Below are 21,718 nucleotides of genomic sequence, written 5' to 3' on the forward strand. Positions count from 1 at the left end.
CAATACATAAAAAGGGGATGCTACCTAATAATTAGATATGAGGGAGAATATTTCCCAGGAATAATTGAAAACAAAGAAAAAAGTTTGTTTGAAACTAGTACAATGACGTTATCTATTGGAAACACCTTCAGATGGTCGGAAAAAACCGATAAGATTTGGTACAAAATAGAAGACATTGTGGAAAGGATAAATGATCCTGTACAACAAAATAAAAGAGGTTTTTTTTAAAGTAATGAAGATGGAAAAATATTTACCTAATATCTATATGACCTAAAGAGATTTCGTTACTCATACGTCCAATGCTGGGCGTCCATTACTGGACGTTGTCCATTAGTGGGTGTCCATAATTAGATTTTGTCTGTCCATCACTGATGATTAGAAGTAACTATGGTTTTTCTATTTTTTTATTTAAACCTGTAATCTGTTATTAATTTTATTATTAAAAAACGATTTCCAACATACCGTACTATTATTATTTCACATCGTCTGATTTCATTTTGTTAAAAATGGATCGTAGGGTTATGAAGTCTAAAAACATTTTCTAAAACTGTCCATCACTGGTGCCTTTACCTTAATTACCTCAAGTTTTCATACTTTACCGTTAGGTGGTTTGTATTAACTGTCGGAATTTAATAATAATAATAATAATAATTTTTGGATAATTTATGTAGCGCCATTTTTGTGAAAATCACCTCAAGGGCGCTGTACAATAAATAAATATCCCAGCACGTCTTGCAGCTACAGAGCGCATGGACGGTTGGGATTCTAGTTCCTCGTCTCCAATTATGATATAGTACAATTATGATATATATGAGCTAGATAACAGAACGTCTTGCAGCTACAGAGCGCATGGACAATAAGAAATCTAGCCCCTATTTACATTTTAATTTTTTATTTGACAATGAAGTTTAGAGTTTAAGTGATATTTTAAAAACGAAATAAAAAGCAAATTTATAAAATTAGAATTTAGATAACAACAAGTCTTTCAGCTACTGAGCGCATGGACGGTTGAAATTCTAGACCCCGTATACAAAATTAAGATATTTGATAGTTGATAACATTTACACAATATGATAGCTAACATCACAAAAAGTCTTGCAGCTTCAAAACGCATCGACAAATGGAATTTCAACAACATAAGAATGATTTAAAAAATTTAATAATAAAAAATAATTTTAAGAAACGCAATAATAATACATTGAGCAAAGAACTAGTAAGTATGGCAATTGAGTGAACATGTAGCATAAAAAGTAAAATATAAAAAAGTAAACAAAGATAGCATTCCTTAACTTATTATTAAGGTTAACAAGACAATAGACGAAACTCAAACTCGTCCCTATTTTATTTTCGTATCTATTGTCTTTTTTCCAGTAAATAACTGTAAAAACACTTAGTTCACATTTGGCTGTTCCCTGGGAGATGATAGTAGAAACGCATCTGCGTGGTGTAGAGTGTAGGTACCAGTGTGTAAAGTGGCCACTTAAACCAGCCAATGACAGGTCATAAGCCCTGTAAATGCCTAGACTTCCATATTTCCTTATTTAAGGTATTCTCCATCCCTGTTGTAATTTGTTAATTTTAATGACTCCCGAGGGGGTGAAATCCAATCTTTTGTCTGCGAACATTTGGACAAACTCAAATATTGTAGTAATTTTTTGTTTTTAATTATCAAAAATTGAGCAGCGGAAAAAGCTTTCATATTTTTTTATATTTTACTTTTAGTCATAACATAATATTTAATGTGATAAGGGAAATGGGAAGCCAAAAGATTTATTTTATACTCTTAAATTGAGATTTGGGGGGGGGGGGTCGCTAACTGCACTAAACTGTTATTTTTTAAACGTCTTCATGAAACAGCTCAATTTGTGAAACGGTAACTGTTATTGCTATTTTTATTTAAAAAAACGTAATTCCCACCTCTAGTCTCAATACGTACACCCAGGAAGATAGTAAAACAAATGGAAAAAATATAATAACTAAATATATTTTTTATAGTGACAACATTTTGACATCTAGGGTAGGTATTGCCTAGATGCTCTTAGGGTTTTCTAAACTTTTGTCGGAATTTAATTCGACTTCAAAATTTACTTATTTCTCTCTCATGTTTTTAATAGGCTTTTAAGAAAAAAAGTGCCAACCTCAGAACGATTGAAAATTTAAATGAATCGTAATTAATGAAAAAATTGATCGGTGGAATAAATTTTTTCTCACTTTTAATGCGTAGATATGCGTATCGAGGGGTACTAGACCCGTCAGTATAAACCGATGTACTGACATCAAAACTTGAAGGTGAGGGGTCGGTAGTGTATCTTCGTCATCGCTCGGGAGAATTTATTAACAACTATGACGTCATGATGAAAGCCGAACGCAACCAAATACCAAACGTAAATATGTTTTTTTCGAGGTTTGATTTGATATTAGCAACACTGTTGCTAGTCAAAGTCCATTTGACATCTGACAGATGATTTATGCTCAGTATAGCATGCATTGCCAACACCGCCGATTTTTTGGTAGATCTACCGATCTTAAGCGTAAGACTGATCATTTTACCTTCGTGTAACAAAAACATAAACAAGATACGCTGCTATTGTTGCACCAATGCGGTGCCCTATGCACCATTAGGTGCGGAAAGGGAATGCTAATGACTGATTTACTGAACTCAGCTGAAATTCTAGCGATTTTCAAACATTTCTTTATAGAGTGAAACTACAATACAAATAGTGGTTTTATCAATGTAATTTTGAACAACTGTTAAATTTCTTGACACAATTATCAACTACCCTGCCTTCCGCTCACGGCTATTCAGCAACATACCTCTGCCCCCCCCCCCCGCTTTCGGTCGTTTTTGGGGAATAATTGTCGAATGAAACCCCTCCCCCCTTCCACTGCAATGAATCTACCGAACAAACCTCTGCCCTTCTACGCTTTCGGTCGTTTTTGGAGAATAATTTATGAATGAAACCCCTCCCCCCTTCCACTGCAATGAATCTACCGAACAAACCTCTGCCCCCTCACACTTTCGGTGGTTTTTGGGAAATAATTTATGAATGGAACCCCTCCCCCCTTCCACTGCAATGAATCCACCCAACAAACTTCTGCCTCCCTCGCGCTTTCGGTCGTCTTTGGGAAATAATTAATTAATGAAAACTTTCCCCCTTCCACTGCTAATGAATCTACTAAAATTTTATTACTTATTGTTTCAGCATTTGCTTTGTGGAAAAACATTTGACTAATTTTTACCACATAAGTAAGACATTAGTTTATATTTACACCTGATGATGGGTAATTCAGAATACCTGAAACTAGTTGTGTTTTCGTAATATTTTTAATTCCGTTATATTTATTTTTTAAATTTCATAAAAATAATGCAAACAGCGTATTATAGACGTTATTAATTTTTTTTTCTTTTTTGTTTAAAATATTCATTGAATTACATATATAAAATAACTCTCAGCAACACGTTCCGTGTTTTGTTATTATTTATTTATTTAGAGAATTTTGTCAATTCACCTTTTTTTTCATTTTTTAAACACTGTTTGAATTTTTTTCAGAAATCTCATTTTTTAAAAAAAGTTATTATACCATCTATCAACATACTACGATACTTGTCCGAAAATATTTTATAAAAATATGCGACGAACGCCCGTGGTCCGAAATTTACATATATATTTTTTAGAATCGACTGATTTTTACTTTTTACTTGATAGAGGTTGGCAACCCTGCAACGTGCTGTCAACTGTCAACACACGCTTCTTGAGCGCGTTTTGGTTGTTTTGACAGTCATGCTAATAGTGTTTTTGTTTTATCACTCTTCATTAAAATTTAAAACCAATTCTAACGTTATCTTAAATAAATTGAAATGACTCTATGTCGACTTTGTTCACGAACTTCCGGGGTCAACGTCGACATTTTCGATGATTCCTTCAAAAAACACGATCTGCAATTGAAAATCAATCAACTATTTTCTTTCTGGGTATTTTTTTTTATCATAAAAAAAACCTTTAATCACCAATGCCTTTACAAACTTCCTTATGTTTTCTAAAATTTTCTTACAAATTGCAGATTGATAAAAAAGATTTTCTCACATTAATATGTACAGAATGCATGTTTCGAGTCCTGGATTTCTACAGTTTTACAGAGCGCGTTAAAAAAACTCAACTTGTCTTATTACAAAGAAAATTAATCGATAAAATTCCGACGAATACAGAGGTTGAAAACCAGGTAAATATTAAAATAAATTAATAGTCATATCTTTCTATATTTTGTGTGATATGTGCTACAAATATAACACAAATGCATCAGAGCAGGATATAATTTTTTTTCTCACTAGAAATTGAGGATTTATAGTTTGGACCGGAAATGAAACAGAGAGCACATTTTAACAAGTATTATGGGTACTTGTAATTTAGTAAGATTAAATTCTGGTAAGATTGAAGATATTTAGTGTTAGTTTATTTTTGGGCCTTGACAAAGGAACAGCAATTTTCGTAAACTGGTCAGCGTATTAAATTAATTTTCGTGTACAAACACAAATATGTATTATAGTAAAATTATTCATATTCATTATTTTATGAAGCCATAAAAATCACATTATATTCCGTGCACTACTCAAACAAAGTTAATTATTTTATTTTTACAAATATAAAACCAAATTTGATAATGTTTGGACAAATCATCAACAAAGAATATAGTAAGTAAATGTTTGTTCAAAGTTCAAATATAATTTATGTTCAAATATTTCTTTGGTGTACTTATCCACTTTGTTTTGTATGCAACTGTTATTGTCCCAAAAATATTTCATCTACTATAAAAATATCCAGAATCCCTAAATATTTCTCAGTATTTTTATTATTATATTTATTTTAATAAAATATTGTAATGTTACACTGTTGCTTGAGTTGTAAAGCAATTTTGTAACTAGACTATCTCCACTTTTTTTCAGCACCCCATTTTTGCTTGTTTTGTTCTATCTCTCTCTTACTTACGGACAGGTGCCATGGCGCAGTTGGTTAGACGGCCAACTGTGAAACTGGCGTCGCGGGTTCGATTCCCGCCTAAGTATGTCTCCTACGCAGTGTCTTAGCCCCTATATTAAGAGATGGTGTACCAACTAGTCAGAGTGTGCCTTGAGTCGATTCAACAGTAACCGATTTCTTAACGAGGATCATTACGCCTGAACAGTCGAGCCTTTTCTTCTCCCAGTGAGCTGTCAGGTCTGATAAAGCGATTCCCCTGTGCGGAAAACTTTACTAGCACTCTCCATCTTATCTGGTGTATTGAGTATATACCAACTCGGTCATAGTTCCTTACTGTAGCGAGTAAGAACCTTTTGTTTTCTTCTCGGTAATACCGTGATCTACTCACCGGACCTTAATATTTATTGGATTTCATTTATGTATAGTTTGTTCGTATTTCTCAAGTGGTGATTTTTTCAATTGATTATAACCCTACTACATTTTTAGATTGTTGGCAATATATACTAAAATAAATTACCCCAATATGGCTCCGCATCAGCAAGGTGATGGATGCTGTAATGCTGTTTGAAATGTTGGCAAGAAGTACAATTAATTGACATATAACATAATAAATAACAAATTGTAAACATGCTGCAAGTAATATGCATCATATTAATTTTTAGGAGGATAATGAAAATGTTAATGAATTACAGCATAAAACAATTCTAGAAAAAGGAATACCGAACACTACAAAAACAGAGCTCATTGACGATAAAGAAATAAAGATAGAGCTTATTGATTCTACATCAGCTGAAAACTTCGAAGAACACCATGTGGATAGTGATGATTTATTTTCCTTAGATTGTGCCGATGTTAATATCAATACTCAAGATCAGGAAAGGGAGAAAAATGAAACAGTATTGAGGGAATTACCTAAGAAAAGTATTACTTTTCCAGTTGAGTTTGTAAGAAATGGGAAAGTGATTATAAAAAGACCTAAATCGAATGAATTAATAAATAATTTTTACTCTTTACACTGCCTGTTGTGCACAGATCATCCAATATTTCACGATTATGAAATGGTATGAACCTTAACTAATCATTATTGCATTATAATATTTATTTTTCACATATTTCAATATGGTATAAAAACGAAATTGATTAATGTTGACAGATTTATATATATGTATCATATGAAATTTATGTTTCAGTTGATGAAACATATCTCTAGTGTTCATAAAACTAAAGGATATATAACGTGTTGCAATATTCGTTTATTCAAACATAGATCAATTTATTTCCATATGGCAAAGCATCTACAACCATCAGCATTTGAGTAAGTAAATTCTTATTTTTGAAAATGGATGCAATGGATTTTTATATTACTAAACCTCTTGAACATTTCAAATATCACCTTGTTCCAAAAATATATTTATTTATTTTTAACCTCTGAGTATAACCGTACCAAGTACGTTTTAAATAATTTATGCATAACGGAGTTTGGATATACATTGTGCGGCATCGCATGTCAAAAATCTTTCATTTAATTTACTCATAAAAAGTACATGGCAATGCCATCTATGGGAGAGTGTAATTAATATTTCAAGTAAAATGTAACAAAACTACAGCAGTTATCTTTTCACTCTAAAACTCACTCTCTTAGAGGGTAATAACTTCTAAGCTGTGAAAGTGAACATTTCTGATGAATCGAAAATATATTGGAGTTGTTCACTCCTCACTTGAAGGCATTATTTTTATACATGGTCAACCGCGATTACTAAAGATCAACCTTTATTATTTTGACATTCTGCGTTACAATTTATAAATACCATATCCACTAAAATAACTCGCCACTAGATCATTGTCTTAACACAACCACAAGTTCCATTTAAAGGAAAATCTGATATTCAATTATCTGAGAATAATACTGCAATTTTACAATTTTCAATATGTTTTATTAATTTATTGCTATGTAATTATTTATTAATAAATTACTCATTTGCAGATGTCCAATATGTAAAAAGCAATTTTCACGGCCTTATATATTGAAAATGCACATTGAGAAACATTTAACTATTCCTGAAAAATTATACAAATGTGACAGGTGTGATAAAAGGTAATTTAAAAATATATTGTGCTTAATAACATACCTAAATATGGACATATTCATTCTATAATGTTATTGTATTTTCTCTGATATTTAATTCAATAAAAAATGAGGTATCCGTTAACAATTTGTTTGTTTTTTTTTCAGTTTTTTCCATGAAAAAAACTTAAAAGTACATCAAAAATTTGTTCACATACCTGATGATGAAAAAAAACAGTACAATTGCAATGATTGTGGCAAAGAGTGAGTTATTCTTAAATTTGTAAAATATATATTTAAAAAAAAATAGTAAACAGTACCTAGGTAGTTTTAATAAAATAATTTATTGAGTTAAATTGTTCCAGACACAACACTTAATATTTATGACAAAAATTAATAATAAAAATGAAAAATTATTTTCGCCATAGACATAAAATGCACGGTGAATTTGGACTGGTTTTTTGTTTTTGTTAATTCAATGAAAACAAATATAGATATATTAAAAAATAACACAAAATATTATTTTTAATATTTATTATATGAAGTTGTTTAAATCTCCCTCGCAACAAGTATTTTAAACATGTTTGCATTTTAAAAAATTGATTAATACATTTACAGTCATGTTTTAAAAGGATGTAAAAATTCTAATTGTGAATCAATAAACACTACATAAATTAAAACAGTCATTACCATCTGTAAACAAAGGGGAAAAAACTATAAATAAACTTTATTTTTGCTTTCTTTAATAGTTTTTTGATTTTTCACTTAAAGCTTGGAATAGTCAATTTTATATTTATTCATAATATGTATTATTTATTCAAAGGTATATTTCAACATTTTTGCTGACAAGGCACATCAAAAATGTACACCAATCTGTAAAAAGTTTCTTATGTGCAGTCTGTGGAAAACCTTTTCAATGTAAATCGACATTAAATGCTCACATGTTCACCCACGATCTAACAGGAAAAAATATGGTTCGGTGTAAACAATGCAATCGTGTGTAAGTATTATTTTTATGTATATTAAGCATTATATGTTTTTAAGTCCACTATTTTAGGGACACTAAAAACATACATATTATGTAGAATAGCACAAATTTAGTTTTAATATTTTTTGCTTACGTGTAGCGCAGAGTACTAATGTAAGTTCAAGTCTAGGGGGATTTTTAGTGTCTTTGTTCAATGGGTGTGATACGAAAGACTTATGAGGTTAATTAGTAAAAAAAATCATTAGAATGTTCTTCTATAGTTGTGGGTCTTTTACCTGTGATAAGTATAATATATTATTTATTTTATAGCCATAAAAACTTTAGCCCACATTCCATTAAATCAAATACGCTTGATTTTTAGTTTAAAAAGTCTCAATTCATTTTAACCAACATAAAAGTATGCTTATAGAGGTGGTAAAAAATAATTAACAGTTATTCGCCCGAAACAGTTCCACTAATACTATCAAATTTGATTTATTCATAATACAATCACGTCTGAAGAAACATCTCCTTTCTCTTCCTTAATCTCTTCCTCAGTCTCTCCTCCTTTCCTCTTTCCTCTTTGTTCCTTTTTCCCATAAAGTAATAGTATTAATTTAAGGTAATTTATATACAAATACAGTTATTTCTATTTTTGTATATCTTTAGTTTTTTTTCTATAGAATATGTTTTGTAACTTAAATTATAAAAATAAAGCTTTTTTTTATTATTGGTTTGAAGAAATTGCTGTTTGGCAATAAGCCCGCCAATGTACAATTAATATTATGCACAAAATCTTAAATAAAAAATAATAATGGTATATATCGTTGCCGTTCAGGCAAAAGTCGCTAACCCTAAAAATGATATTTTTTTGTTAAATATGCCATTTGTAGCGTAAACTTTTGTTCTTTAAGAGGATAACGTCAGGTAACTCAGTTAGAAAAAAGTTGTGTAAATCCGAATAATTTGTTTTTACTATGTACTTTGTATTATAATATATTAAACATTAATAAATGCTGAAAAATATTTCTTAAAAAAATAAATTTTTAACCACATCAAAATAATTATAATATTTCATTCCTTTCACTAACTCTTGCTTGCATTGTTCTGATTAAAAAGAAGCAGAAGTCACGTAACCAAGTTTTGGACAACTTGGCTCATTAAAAACCTTCCAGACACTTAGAAATGTGTCAGAAAGATAATGTTACCAATGGAATTTATTGAAAAGACATAAGTGAATTATGTTGTATACATAAAACCTCCAAAATACAAGAAAAATATTTTTCCTTGGTCTCCTAACTTACAAATTACGATTTCTTAAAATTATGTTTTCTGGGTTAGTGACTTTTGCCTGAACAGCAACGATATATAAAGTTAACAGATACAATAAACACAGATTATACTGACACCCTGTGAACTTGCCACTTAAAGTCACTTAAAAATCCGTGTTGAGTCAGGGTATTATTAAACGATATTGATTAATGATACCTAAAATTATGCACACTTGATAGAGGAGATGCAAAAAAATTACTATTGAAATTGAGTTCTTTAAAAAAGTTAGCAGTGGAAAACAAATATTCCGCTTAACTGTATTTTTGTAACTGTTTCTGCTACTCTTATCAAATATTCGAAATGCGCAACTCTATAATGTTGACATAATTAGCTAAGTTCTAGATCTCTCAGAATTCTAATGATGTTACATAATTTTTATTTTATTACAGTTTTAAACATGCTAAATCTCTGAAAAAACATCTAAAGAGGCATTTGGATAAAAAGTTTAACTGTTCTGATTGCTCATATTCAACATATGAAGAAGCCGTTTTGAACCGACATAAAAAACATAAGCATACTAATGAGAAACCATATGTCTGTTCTTTCTGTGAAAAATCTTTCAAACTGAAGTGCAGTCTAAAAGTAGGTACACTAAAATCTCGTTTTTACGTTCATCAATTTTAGGTTTTCCCGCTTTTTACACTGAAATGTTCAGGTCCCATTTTTCTTCATACATTCTCATACAAATAATCTCCACAATTAAGATTTTTATCACCCAGTTTTATATTTCAAAATTTTCAAATTTGTTTGATGTGTTAAAAAGCCAAAATTATGATGACATAAAAACAGTAGCGCATGTGCCCAAACTGAACTAAAGAATTGTCGCTGACACGCGGGGGCACCTGGACCGGAAGGGTCGCGGGTGGCCACTAGGCTAATGAAAAATTCGCCAATCCGACTACTGCTTACTGGAGCTGTACTGGTTCCGGGTTGTAAATCCGGAACCGAGACGGTGCGTTGCTAGGGCTCCCGGAAATTTGTTCGCCATCAGTTGTTCGCAAGACATTATATTTAATCAATGGATTACTTTTAATCAAAAACGGAGGATTCAAGTTTTGCTTAAATAATTCGTTCAAAACGCATTCAAGTAAAAAGGTACAAATCATGAAAGGGTGGATGTCGAATACTTTGGCTGAAAAGATAAAATGACTTATTGGTACACTACTACGCAGACTATTCTAAGGAGTAGGCAGAGAGGATAGAACGCCTTTTGTCAACATTTTACAGGCTTATTTTTTTATTTATTAACACATACATACCTATTTATTTCCACTTCGCGCGCCGGTTTCTTGGCAGATATTTTTTTTTCGAAAATATTTAATACCGAGTTTAATGTTTCTTGAAAAGGTAGACAGAGTGGATGGAATGCCAAACTTCTTTATTTTTAGGGAAACATTTTTCCACATTCATTATTTCATTATTCACATTATTTCCTCGTTTATAAATGAGTATTTTAGTTGATGGGGACAAACATGTTTTAATATTTTATGTTTTTAGTCTTGTAATATATTCACATTGTAATAACATGTGTATTTTATTGAATAAAGACTTTTACGAATAAATACTTTTTTACGATGAAAGTAAAAAAAAAATCCATACATTTTCATACTAACATTACAAATGTTGTAAAAATATGTATTTCTTGACTTAATAAATAGGACACATTTTACCTGGAGAAGTAAGAGAGGGTAGAATGCCATGGTGTCACATATCTATACCCAAAACACATTTTGTTATTTTTAAAAAATCTCCCAGCTTTCTCCGAATGGTAGAAAAAGTGGATATAACGCCATAGAAAAATGGATATGGCGTTATATCATCCTGATCCACTAAAATACTCGTATATTAACGAGGAAATAATTATTCACGAAAAAATGATGAATTATTCTTAATCCATTTCATATATTTTTATCGGTATTCGTAGTATGTGATATTTCCTTATTATTATCTTATAATAACCATTAAATGGATATAAAAAATAGACAAAAAATATTATTAAATATTAAATGGTGTCCGACACAAGAATAAAAGCAGGTAAATAACTAATAAAAGGTTCAATTATTTTTGTGGTGTGTGTGTCTTCCTTTAGGGTTAGTTTTCATTTGATCAAAAACACCATATTGACATATTACAAATCACGACACGCATTAGATATTTTGACACACATTTAAGAACAATAGTCATTTTATCAATAAATTATGATACATAAAGTTTTAAAATGTTGCGATAGAAATATCAAAAGTTATAAACATAATGTGAAAAGAAGACGATTTAAAAAGTTATTATTAAAGTATGAAACGGTTTTTCCGCAATTCGAAAAGTGTTGCCAACTCGACAAAAGCAAATGTCGCTAAACAGTGGTTAAAAAATCACTAGATCTCAAAATGGCAAAAGTCTGTCCAAACAACAGAGGGTAGGGATTTCCCATTAGCTTGTACGAATACCTTAAAATCCTGTCTTTGTTTGATTTATAAAGCTTAAATAACAGAATTTTTTTTTTAGTTACTATTAGTTTTTTTAAATAAATATCAGTACTTATATTTATGATTTCCTAAAAAAAAATTGTTACTACTACTACTACCATCATGCAGTTTCTCCGCAGGGGTAGGCAAAGAGGATGGACCGCCACACGCGTCTATCCTGACAAACATTCCTAGCTTCTTCCACATGCATACATCTTGTCATACATGCCCTTCGGTTGTGTCTACTTTCGACGAGACCAGACTTGAGATTTTGATTTATTTGTTCCAAATCAAGACGATGCGCATTGTGGTTTTTGATATCAAAGGACTGGTCCATCATGAGTTTGTACCACCTGATACTACTGTGAAAGTTAAATTTTACATCGTAGTGCCAAAAAGATTGAAACACAGAATTCGACGCGTCCGGCCGGACATCGCAGAGGACTGGAAGTTGCATCATGTCAACGCAGCCCACAGCGCCAGCGACTCCCCGGACTTTTTTTTGTTTCCACGCCTGAAAGGACCCGTGAAAGGAAAACATTTCGAGACTATCAAGGAGATCCAAGCAGCTTGTACCGCGCTCTTAAGAAACATTCCGAAGGAGGCCTACCGTGGCGCATTCGATGCCTGGAAAAATCGCTGGAGCCGATGCATCAACGCAGGAGGAGCCATTTTGAAGAATTTTAATGTGTTGTAACGAAAAGTTCAAAAAATTGTTTTTAATCGACTCACTGACATTACTTTCCATAGATACACCATGTAATCTAGATGTCTAAAACAGCGGTTCCTAAAAGGGTTACTGGGATTCCGAGAGTTAAGGCGTACTATAATAAAAACTGAAAATAATTATTTCTTCACATTAAACTAATTTTTAATTCAAAATATAGTCTTTCTTTTCAAGTCGAACATTACAACATGCAAACAATAAGGTTTCATGGTTCCGCCAAAAAAATGTAGATCAATAAGGGTTCCATTGGCAAAAAAAAATGGGAACCACTGGTCTAGAACATGAATTTTATTTTATGCAATTATTCCATTATTTTTCATACATTTTTCATTTCCTCACTTTAACGTTTTTCTTAGTTTTACACATATTTTTGTTGATCCCTTAAAAAATGAAAAGAAGTAGTTTTACAGTATATTCATTTACTAAATTATTTTCCCCAGAATTGCATTGTACACTTTTAAATGAGAGATTCTGTTAATCTAAAACTATAATTGCGAAAATCAAATGTGTGAATAAAACCTTATTTAATATTTTTAATTAATAATCAAGTTGAATCCTTAAAGTTGACACCAGCAAGATAAAAAAATATTCAGTTTGCAATAAAATAAAGTATATTATATTATTTTAATTTTGGAAAAAATTGTATTAAAAGTGGTTTTCCCTTTTTCAGTCTTGAAAATCAGATATGTATAAGGAATGTTTCTTACTATGGTAATATTATTTCTAGGCTCATTTACCACAACACACGGGTGAAATAAAGTTTACATGCAAATTTTGTCCTAGAACATTTGTATCATCCAGTAATGGCTATTCTCACCAGAAAAGAATGCACGCAGAAGAATATAAAAAACATTTGGATAAACAGCAGAGTGAAAGAATCGTAAGTACTTTTATTAATTTCATAATATTCAGGTTATATTTGCTCTCATTTTAAGACAATCTAAACAGTGTACTTTTATTTTACTTTGATGAAATATGCCAGGAGTTTGGATTTCAAAAAAATAATATATAACAATGTTTGAGTATGTCCAAAAGATTGCAGACTGGCTGGATTTCCTCCCTAGGGAGTTATTCATATCTAAATTTGTTGCAACAGAGAGGGAAAACATTTTTTGAAGGGAATATGAAAGTTTTGGCATTTACAGGGTGAATGGTGAATGTTACACAGTGTTTAAAGTGGCCCCTTAAACCAGCCAATGACAGGTCGTAAGCCCTGTAAATCCTCCTAATAATAAATAAATTACTATGGATGACCTGTGCCCAAAATAAAGCTGACATTGTTGCATAGCTTCAAATAAATTGCATAGATGCAAACATGTACTTGTTAAAAGCAGAGTTGCTACATATGTATATTAAAAGAAAATAATCCAGCAAAAACAAGATATGTCATAGATAAACTCGCTTGTATGGGCACCAATTTATGAGTCAATATGGGCTACTTGTTCCACTCTTGAAATAGGAAGATCATGCTATTAATTAATTAATCAATCCCGATAAATAATTTAAAAAAAGAAAAATAGAAGACTATAAGAGCTATAGCCAAAAGATTGTTATTCCTTTGATGACACCCTAAATTCATGTCCATAAAAGGCAATTTTCTATGGTCTTGAGTCCATGTTTGTATTATTTGTTTTAAAAGTAAGCTTTTATTACTTGAAAAAATGTTTTTCAATATTTTTTTTGCATTGTTTTAATTCAATAATCTCAGTAATTTCAATGTTCCTGAATCCTTAATACTGTAACCTCGTACCTGAAAAATCTTAATTTACTTGAAAAGCGCAGTTAAATTATTGGTCGTTCCACCGGAAAGAGTGTGTTTTGCAAATACTTATGAAATGGTATTAAAAAAAAGATATTTTAAAATCCACAATAAAACAAATTGTTTTTTGCTCCTGCCGTAAACCTGATAAAAAACAGATACGAGTTAAAGAAAGTAAGGCGATGATTCATCAATTTCAAACTTGATTTTCCATCTGAACAGATTGACTATAACTTTTTACTAAACCTTTTAAACTTGTCATCCCTTTCTAAACGAAGAATTCTTAATGACACAATCAATTTTTTATAAAATGGCAAATGGCACATTGGACGTCCCGGAATTGAAGAGACTGATAAATATCAAAGTACCAAATAGATGTACAAGATTGCGGTTTACCTTTGTTGTGGCATCTGGTAGGCAGAACTATTTTGTAAATTCTCCAATCGTCAGACTACAGCGGCTTGGAAATGAGTATGGAGAAATTGATACATTTCGTTTTCCATTGTCAGTTTTTAAATTTTAAATTCTTACGGTGATAAAATTAAAATAACTTTCAGTATTCGAATGCTGTAAAAACACTTCAACTTTTTGTATTTTGCTTACCTACACTTATAATTAAATAATACCTACTGTAAACTTTTTTTTTTTTGTCTTAAACTGTAATAATTTTTTAAAAACATTGAATTATGTACCTACCTAATTTTATACAGTATTTTATCTTTGTTTTATATACACAATCGAACTTGGTTATTACTAGGAAGATGGGACCAACTGAATTTGCTCGTTATAAACATTACTTGTCATACTAGAGAAGGTTTTTTTTTAATCCAATCGCCATTGCATATTGTTACTACTTAGTAGTAGTTTACTTAAACAAAAAAATATATGTATAGTTCATACCGATAATTAAAAAAATAAAACTATTAAGGAAAATTATAATACATGCTTACAAACATACTACTTTCTACATTTAAAATGCAGATAAATAAACATTCTTATTTTTCCACAATATTTACACTGTGGATAAGAAGATTTTTTACACACCTCAAGATTTTTGCGCCATATTCTATTTCACAAATGATAGTGAAATATCAGGTTTTTTTTTTGCATTTTAAAAATAATAAAGGTCTATGAAATACTGTCCAGTAAATAAATTTTTTTTTGCTAATTATTAGTAACATAAAAATTTTTTTAAACTTATAATTTTGAATTCCCCAAAAATGGTCATTTTATTGGCCACTTCCCTAATATGTCACGATTCACGTTTATTTGTTCCCGACCATTGAAATTTGTTTAGAACATTTTCACGAATCTTGATGTCACAACTGTCAAGGCCAAACATGTTGCGTTTTTCTAGCGACATATTTAAAAATAAACTTTTTTAAATTTATGCATGAAAACATTTCTCCACCATATCCATATTGATTTTGAAAATACAATTTATTATTCTCAATCCATTTCATATATTTTTATTGGTATTCCTAGTATGTGATATTTCCCTATTGCCACTTTTTCACGAATTGAGAGACACTTCCTCTTGCTAGTAGACATGTTTATAATTGAAGGGTTAGTTTTAAACTGATCTGACATCACCCGGTCGTATTGTTTATTATGCACTGACCATAGAACATTAAAAAATAAGAAAAGCGTTGTAAAAACTCCCGAAATAAGGATGTCATTCTTAACTACAAAAAAAGTTGTAAATTATAATGTGTTGCCGAGCCGGTACTTGCTGGGAGCTTGGATTTTTTGCACGCAATTTCAAGCATGTGTGTTTTTTTTTAATGCTGCAGACGAAAACACTAATTAGGTACTTAGACACTTACATAGTGTCATAAACGTCATCCGATCCCAATGCCCAGCGGCATTGGTCCTAAGTTAGCCGCCCGTTTAGATTTTATTACTCAGGTTCTAATTTAAAAAATATTTTTTTAAACAATTGAAAAGTTTTTGCTCGACTGTTGACAATATTTTTGTTTGGTATGTCCGAGGAGTAGCTTGTAATAAAAGTGAATATATGGAGAAAACCATAAACTAAAATTTCGATGAATGTTTCCTCATTACATTCGAGATCCTGCTATTTCCGTGATCGTTATAACCAAGTTTGACTATATATATATATATATGAGGGTATTAGAAGCAGACTTAGAAATCTCCACCAAAAACGGAAAATTAGTTATTGATGCCAAAATAAACTATACATAAAAACTACCCACCTAAATAATAGCGTAATTCAAAACCGTCTCTAAATCTTGCAAAAACAGATTTCAATTATACTACTTGACACTGCAAACTTAGCATTCTCCATTGAGTTAGTGAAACATAATTAGAAATCTCACAATAGGGAAATATCACATACTACGGTTACCGATAAAAATATATGAAATGGATTTAGAATAATTAATTGTATTTTCAAAACCAATATGGATATTGTAGAGAAATGTTTTCATACGTAAATGTAAAAAAGAAATAAAAATATGTTAGTAGAAAAACGCAACGTGTTTGGCCTTGGTTGTTGTGACGTCAAAATTCATGAAATTGTTCCACACAAATTTCAATGGCAGGAACAAATAAACATGAATCATGACGTATTAGGGGCGTGGCCAATGGAATGACCGCTTTTGCGGGAATTCAAAATTACAAATTTAAAAGTATTTTTTATGCTACTAATAATTAGTAAAAAAATATTTTTATTACTGGACAGTATTTCATAGACCTTTATTACTTTGAAAATGTTTAAAGAAAAGTGATATCTCCCTATTATGTTTTCAAAGTCTTGTCATATTGTCTTGTACCATGAAATGCTTGAATTTTAATTTTATACCCGTCATTTCTTAAATAATATATTTTGTTTATTTTACAGAAAGATTGTGAAATCAAAGACATTGTTCAAGAAACCAGTACTAGTGATGCCTATGACGCAGCAAGAAAACTTTTGAATGAAATGTCAAACTCAAAACAAAATAAAGTAAATATACCTGCCTATATATTATGTACTTATGATTCCTATTTTATGAATGCGGAAGTTGAATGCTATCCAGATTTTTTCTTTTTTTCTTAAACATTATGAAAATTTAAGTATTTACATAATTTTTATTTATTATTTTATGCTAAGGCAACTCATCCTTACAAGGATGATTTGTGCCATATTGAGAATATTGTATAGTGAAATTTCCATAAAACGCATTTAAAAAAAAAACTGTTGCAGTTATTAATTTCAAAAAACAAATCAAGTAACACCGCAAGCTGCCACACTATAAGAAAATAAATTCTTGTAGTCTCTAATACTATATATTTAATTTAAATAGTATAAAACACCGGACTGCCGTTTCACGGAAGGGATTCTTATTCTTAAATGTGAGGGTCAGTTCTATACAAGCTCCTGACATCACTGCGACCTAAAAAGATCTATTGTGACGGGTCCCCGTAAATAGTTCTCGCCCTCCAAGCACAGGTCTTTAAAGATCCTGGCTACCGTGCGAAAGGCGAGAGTTCTCATTTTGCTAAATCTCCCCCTCCAAACCTAGATCTGTAAAGTATCGGGCTATTAGGTAGGGGGCGAGCTTTATAACATACTCAGGTTTAACCGGTGGTCCCCCGAGGATGCGGCTTCTTGTATGATGTAAAGTATTACACATTGTTAAATTAATTTATTGTTGTTCATTCTGGATATTGGCACTCTCAGAAGTGTGTACTTTCCTCTGTTCCAATCCACTGCAACCTATGGAATAGCTGGCTGGGGGGGTTGTGCGGCATCCATTTTAAAGCCTCTCATAATTTCACAGAAATTATTATGTCATACCCAAAACCCATACGACTTTTGCTCAGAGGCATCTCTCATTTATCGCACCGAGTGTTCAATATTTCGGAAGAGCGTATTAAGCTCTCAGGGACAAAAACTATTTTTAAGAAAGTTTAGGACTGGATTTTCCTTAGTAGGAGGGATTTGAGTGGGAAACTCCTTGATGATTTTACGAATGTTTGAGTTTACTGTTTACCATATATATATATATGTATGTGTATTTTTTTTAAATTATTTTTTATGTCTCTGATCCTATGTTTGTGGTGGTATATTCATGTCTGTGTCAACTAATTGCTAGTCCCATCTCAACACAGGACTTTTAGTACCATGGAGTTGGGACTTATGTCTCAAATAATGTACAATAAACTTATGTATGTAAATAAATAAATGTTTGAAAAAAAATACTCTTTTGCTCTATGTTATTTCCTCATCGTGAGCTTCTTTAGTAGGCAGATATTGTTGTAATGTGAAGACAGCCGTGGGAAAAGTTCAAATCGATTTAACAAAAAGTATTTGTTTCTATAATTAGTTTATTTTTATCGCAACAAAAAAAAAACATGCATTTACACTGTGCATTTATTGTGTGTATGGGTTTTCGTGGTAAAACTATAACAGTAATGAGAAAAAAACATGTATTTTATAGTGATAATGCAGAAATATTTACTAAATGGAATTTTAAAATATTTTATTTTGTACATGAAACAACAAATTTGACAAAAATGAAAATATCTCCAAAACTCATAAGTTTTTGAGGTAAAATTTTCTCAAATATTGTTGACTTACAGAATGCCTCGTATTTAGAAAATAAACAGAAACATAGACATTTTTCTCATAGGTCCACTCATATGTACACATATTGTAACATTCTAATTTTTTGGAATATTTCACTTCCGATTGGACTGGTTTGATTGGTTGATGGTTTGAATTAAATCTTATTAAACCATAATACTGGGGGACTTTGGTTGCTAACTGTTTTTTATAGGAACACAATATTTCCTACCATATAATTACTTTAGTTTCATGTAGGCTTTAGCCGTCTTTCCACTACCAATGTCTTGTGGACTTTCCTAAATGAGAGACACAATTTTGACTACTATACCCGCAAACGTGCTAATATTGTAAATAAAATAATCTTTTTTTCTTTTCAAGAATGGTAGTAGCTTATCTTCAATTGGGATCACAAAAAAATATGTTTGTAAAGTTAAATTATTTATTTGAAAAACATAATGATTGAGGTTATCTATTAATATTTTTTGGTAGTTTACATTTTAATTATAATAAGTTAAACATGATAAAAGTAGTCAAAAATAAAAACATTGTATTTATTGTTAAACAAACAATGATGACCTGCATGTATATAAATATTTGTGATTTATTGTTTTAGCTTCAATCATCATCACATGGGAAGTAAAAATGTGAAAATCCAGTGGAAATCCGAAAAAAATACTATAAATATTCAACTTTTTATATCTGCCTATGGCATTTAAAAATGCCAACTGGACAAGGCCGATACATGCAGAGACGCCATGGAAGTATTAATGGAAAATATTTCCGCATATGAAGTGCAGAAGGCTTAGAGCCGAGAGCATGAAAATCATATAAAAATATTTGTTAATTTTATATTGTATATTTTTATGAACATTTAATAATAAAATACAACACATGTTACGTTTTAATTATTAAATGTTTTGATTGAAGTGATATGAATTTTAGGTATTGTAATTCTTTCATTATTTATTTTAAAGATAAAAAATTGCCTTTGGGGATTTCTCTAAAATAGTTTGCACTACATTTTACAAAATTTAATTTTGAGCATTTTCAACTTAAAAATATGAACGTTACAATAAGAAATGCATACAAAATATATATTTTTTAACATCAATTTGTACTTTTCATTATAAATAGTATAAACTGTTAATTTAAATATAAACAATTCTGCTCTAAATAATCCTAATATAATATTTACACCCGTTTTGAGTCTAACTATTAGATGAAATTAAAATTTAAAAAAAATAATTAAAAAGCTTCATTTTTGTAGACATTGGTTCCTTTAGGTAATAATATTGATGTTTTTTGTAGATATTTCTTGATAAAACTCCATAGTTAATGATTATCAGCTTCAACAATGTTTGAGTATGTCCAAATGCTTGCAGACTGGCTTGATTTCCTCCCTAGGGAGTTATTCATATTTAAATTTATTTCAACAGAGGGAAAACATTTTTGAGAAGGGAATATGGAAGTCTAGGCATTTACAGGGCTTAGGATGTTCAAACATGGGCAGAATGGTGAATGTTACAGTGTAAAGTGGCCACTTAAACCAGCCAATGACAGGTCATAAGCCCTGTAAATGCCAAGACTTACATATTCCCTTCTCAAAAATGTTTTCCCTCTCTGTTGAAATAAATTTAGATTATCAGCTTGCCCATCACACATCTTCGCATTTGAGGACATAACGTCTCAAATTATTACATTATTTTTAGAAGCTATCAGATCTGTATATCTGACATTGAAGCCACCAGAGCTGTATATCCGACATTGAAGACACCAGATATGTGTATCCGACATTGAAGCCACTAGATATGTATATCCGACATTGAAGCCACCAGATCTGTATATAACCGAGCCAAGGATAGTAGCGAGAAGCTCCATTCAGTATTCATGGAGAGGGGGGAAAGGGACAAGACCACAGGATGTGTTCAGAAGATTGATTAGGATATCCGTAGCAACAAAAAAGGGAATCAACAATATTACAACAAATATTTTTCATTAAATTTATCATGACCTGGGTGTAGTCCAGTGATCAAGGATAATCCGAGAAGATTTTAAACTCCGACGGATTGAGGGAAAAAAGAAAGGTTACCTGAAGAGGAAGATTCCCATCGCGAGCATCAAGAAGAGCATTTAAAGACAATTTTTTTATATCCCATTGAGACTCCTTCAGTTACAGATGCGACGAATAACAAAAGAACGCTTTCTTTTTAAGTGGAAATTATCGGATCATCGCTGGACCTTCAGATCCAAAGGGGACAAGATAAAATTATTCCTTTAGATAACTTTAATTATACTTACCTATTTTTACAAAAAGCTATTTTTTTAAACTTTTGTTTTAAGGAACTGCCTCTAAATACTACAACTTAACAGCTCAATGAAACTGTGAATTACAACTATTTAACAAATAATGTTTTTACAGTTGAAAAAAAATTCCTTTCTTTGTATCAGTACATAATTCAAATAAAATTACTTATTTTTGCCAGTAAAAAGAATGGAAAAAAAGAGATAGAAAAATAAATTGAAGACTGAGAATGCTTTATTATGACAAAACACATTATAGATATAACAATAAACTTTCATATACAATCAATTTTTTAACATGGATGTATGCATGTATATCATAATCTGGTGGTGCTGATTTTTTCAGCGATAAGGGAATGACTGAAGAATATTATTACAACACTTGAGTCAATAAATAACATTTGAACACTTCACTTAAATCTTTGTTATAGTTTAAACTATAAAAAAGAATTAATAAAGAAAGAAAAATACACAAAAAATCTTACAGTTTCTATATTGGGTTTAATGCTAAAAACAAAAATCTGCATAAATATTGCTGTATCACTTAAGCCATTAA

The 21,718-nt window shown here is 30.8% G+C and overlaps 1 protein-coding gene across 6 annotated transcripts; it reads left to right on the plus strand.

The window, feature by feature from the left end:
- Nucleotides 1-3,708: 3,708 nt before the first annotated feature.
- Nucleotides 3,709-19,972, plus strand: LOC148280156 (uncharacterized). 6 transcript variants are annotated; one of them, XM_088228840.1, is made up of 11 exons: nt 3,709-3,973; nt 4,063-4,221; nt 5,639-6,037; nt 6,167-6,291; nt 6,961-7,071; nt 7,210-7,305; nt 7,865-8,041; nt 9,730-9,922; nt 13,257-13,409; nt 17,152-17,256; nt 19,475-19,972. In XM_088228840.1, the coding sequence occupies exons 1-11, from the start codon at nt 3,860-3,862 to the stop codon at nt 19,499-19,501; spliced, it is 1,659 nt and encodes a 552-aa protein (XP_088084966.1). In that variant the 5' UTR covers nt 3,709-3,859; the 3' UTR covers nt 19,502-19,972. The 6 variants fall into 6 exon arrangements, 4 of the variants coding, with proteins under 4 accessions (XP_088084966.1, XP_088084967.1, XP_088084968.1 ...); XM_088228841.1 differs by having other exon boundaries at nt 3,718-3,973; nt 5,669-6,037; XM_088228842.1 differs by lacking the exon at nt 9,730-9,922 and having other exon boundaries at nt 3,749-3,973; nt 19,475-19,504.
- The last annotated feature ends 1,746 nt before the right edge of the window (nt 19,973-21,718 follow it).

The sequence above is a fragment of the Micrasema longulum genome, unplaced genomic scaffold (assembly GCF_059751315.1).
Source record: "Micrasema longulum isolate JH-2025_06_02 unplaced genomic scaffold, ASM5975131v1 h1tg000611l, whole genome shotgun sequence".
In the NCBI taxonomy this organism is placed as follows: Eukaryota; Metazoa; Arthropoda; class Insecta; order Trichoptera; family Brachycentridae; genus Micrasema; species Micrasema longulum.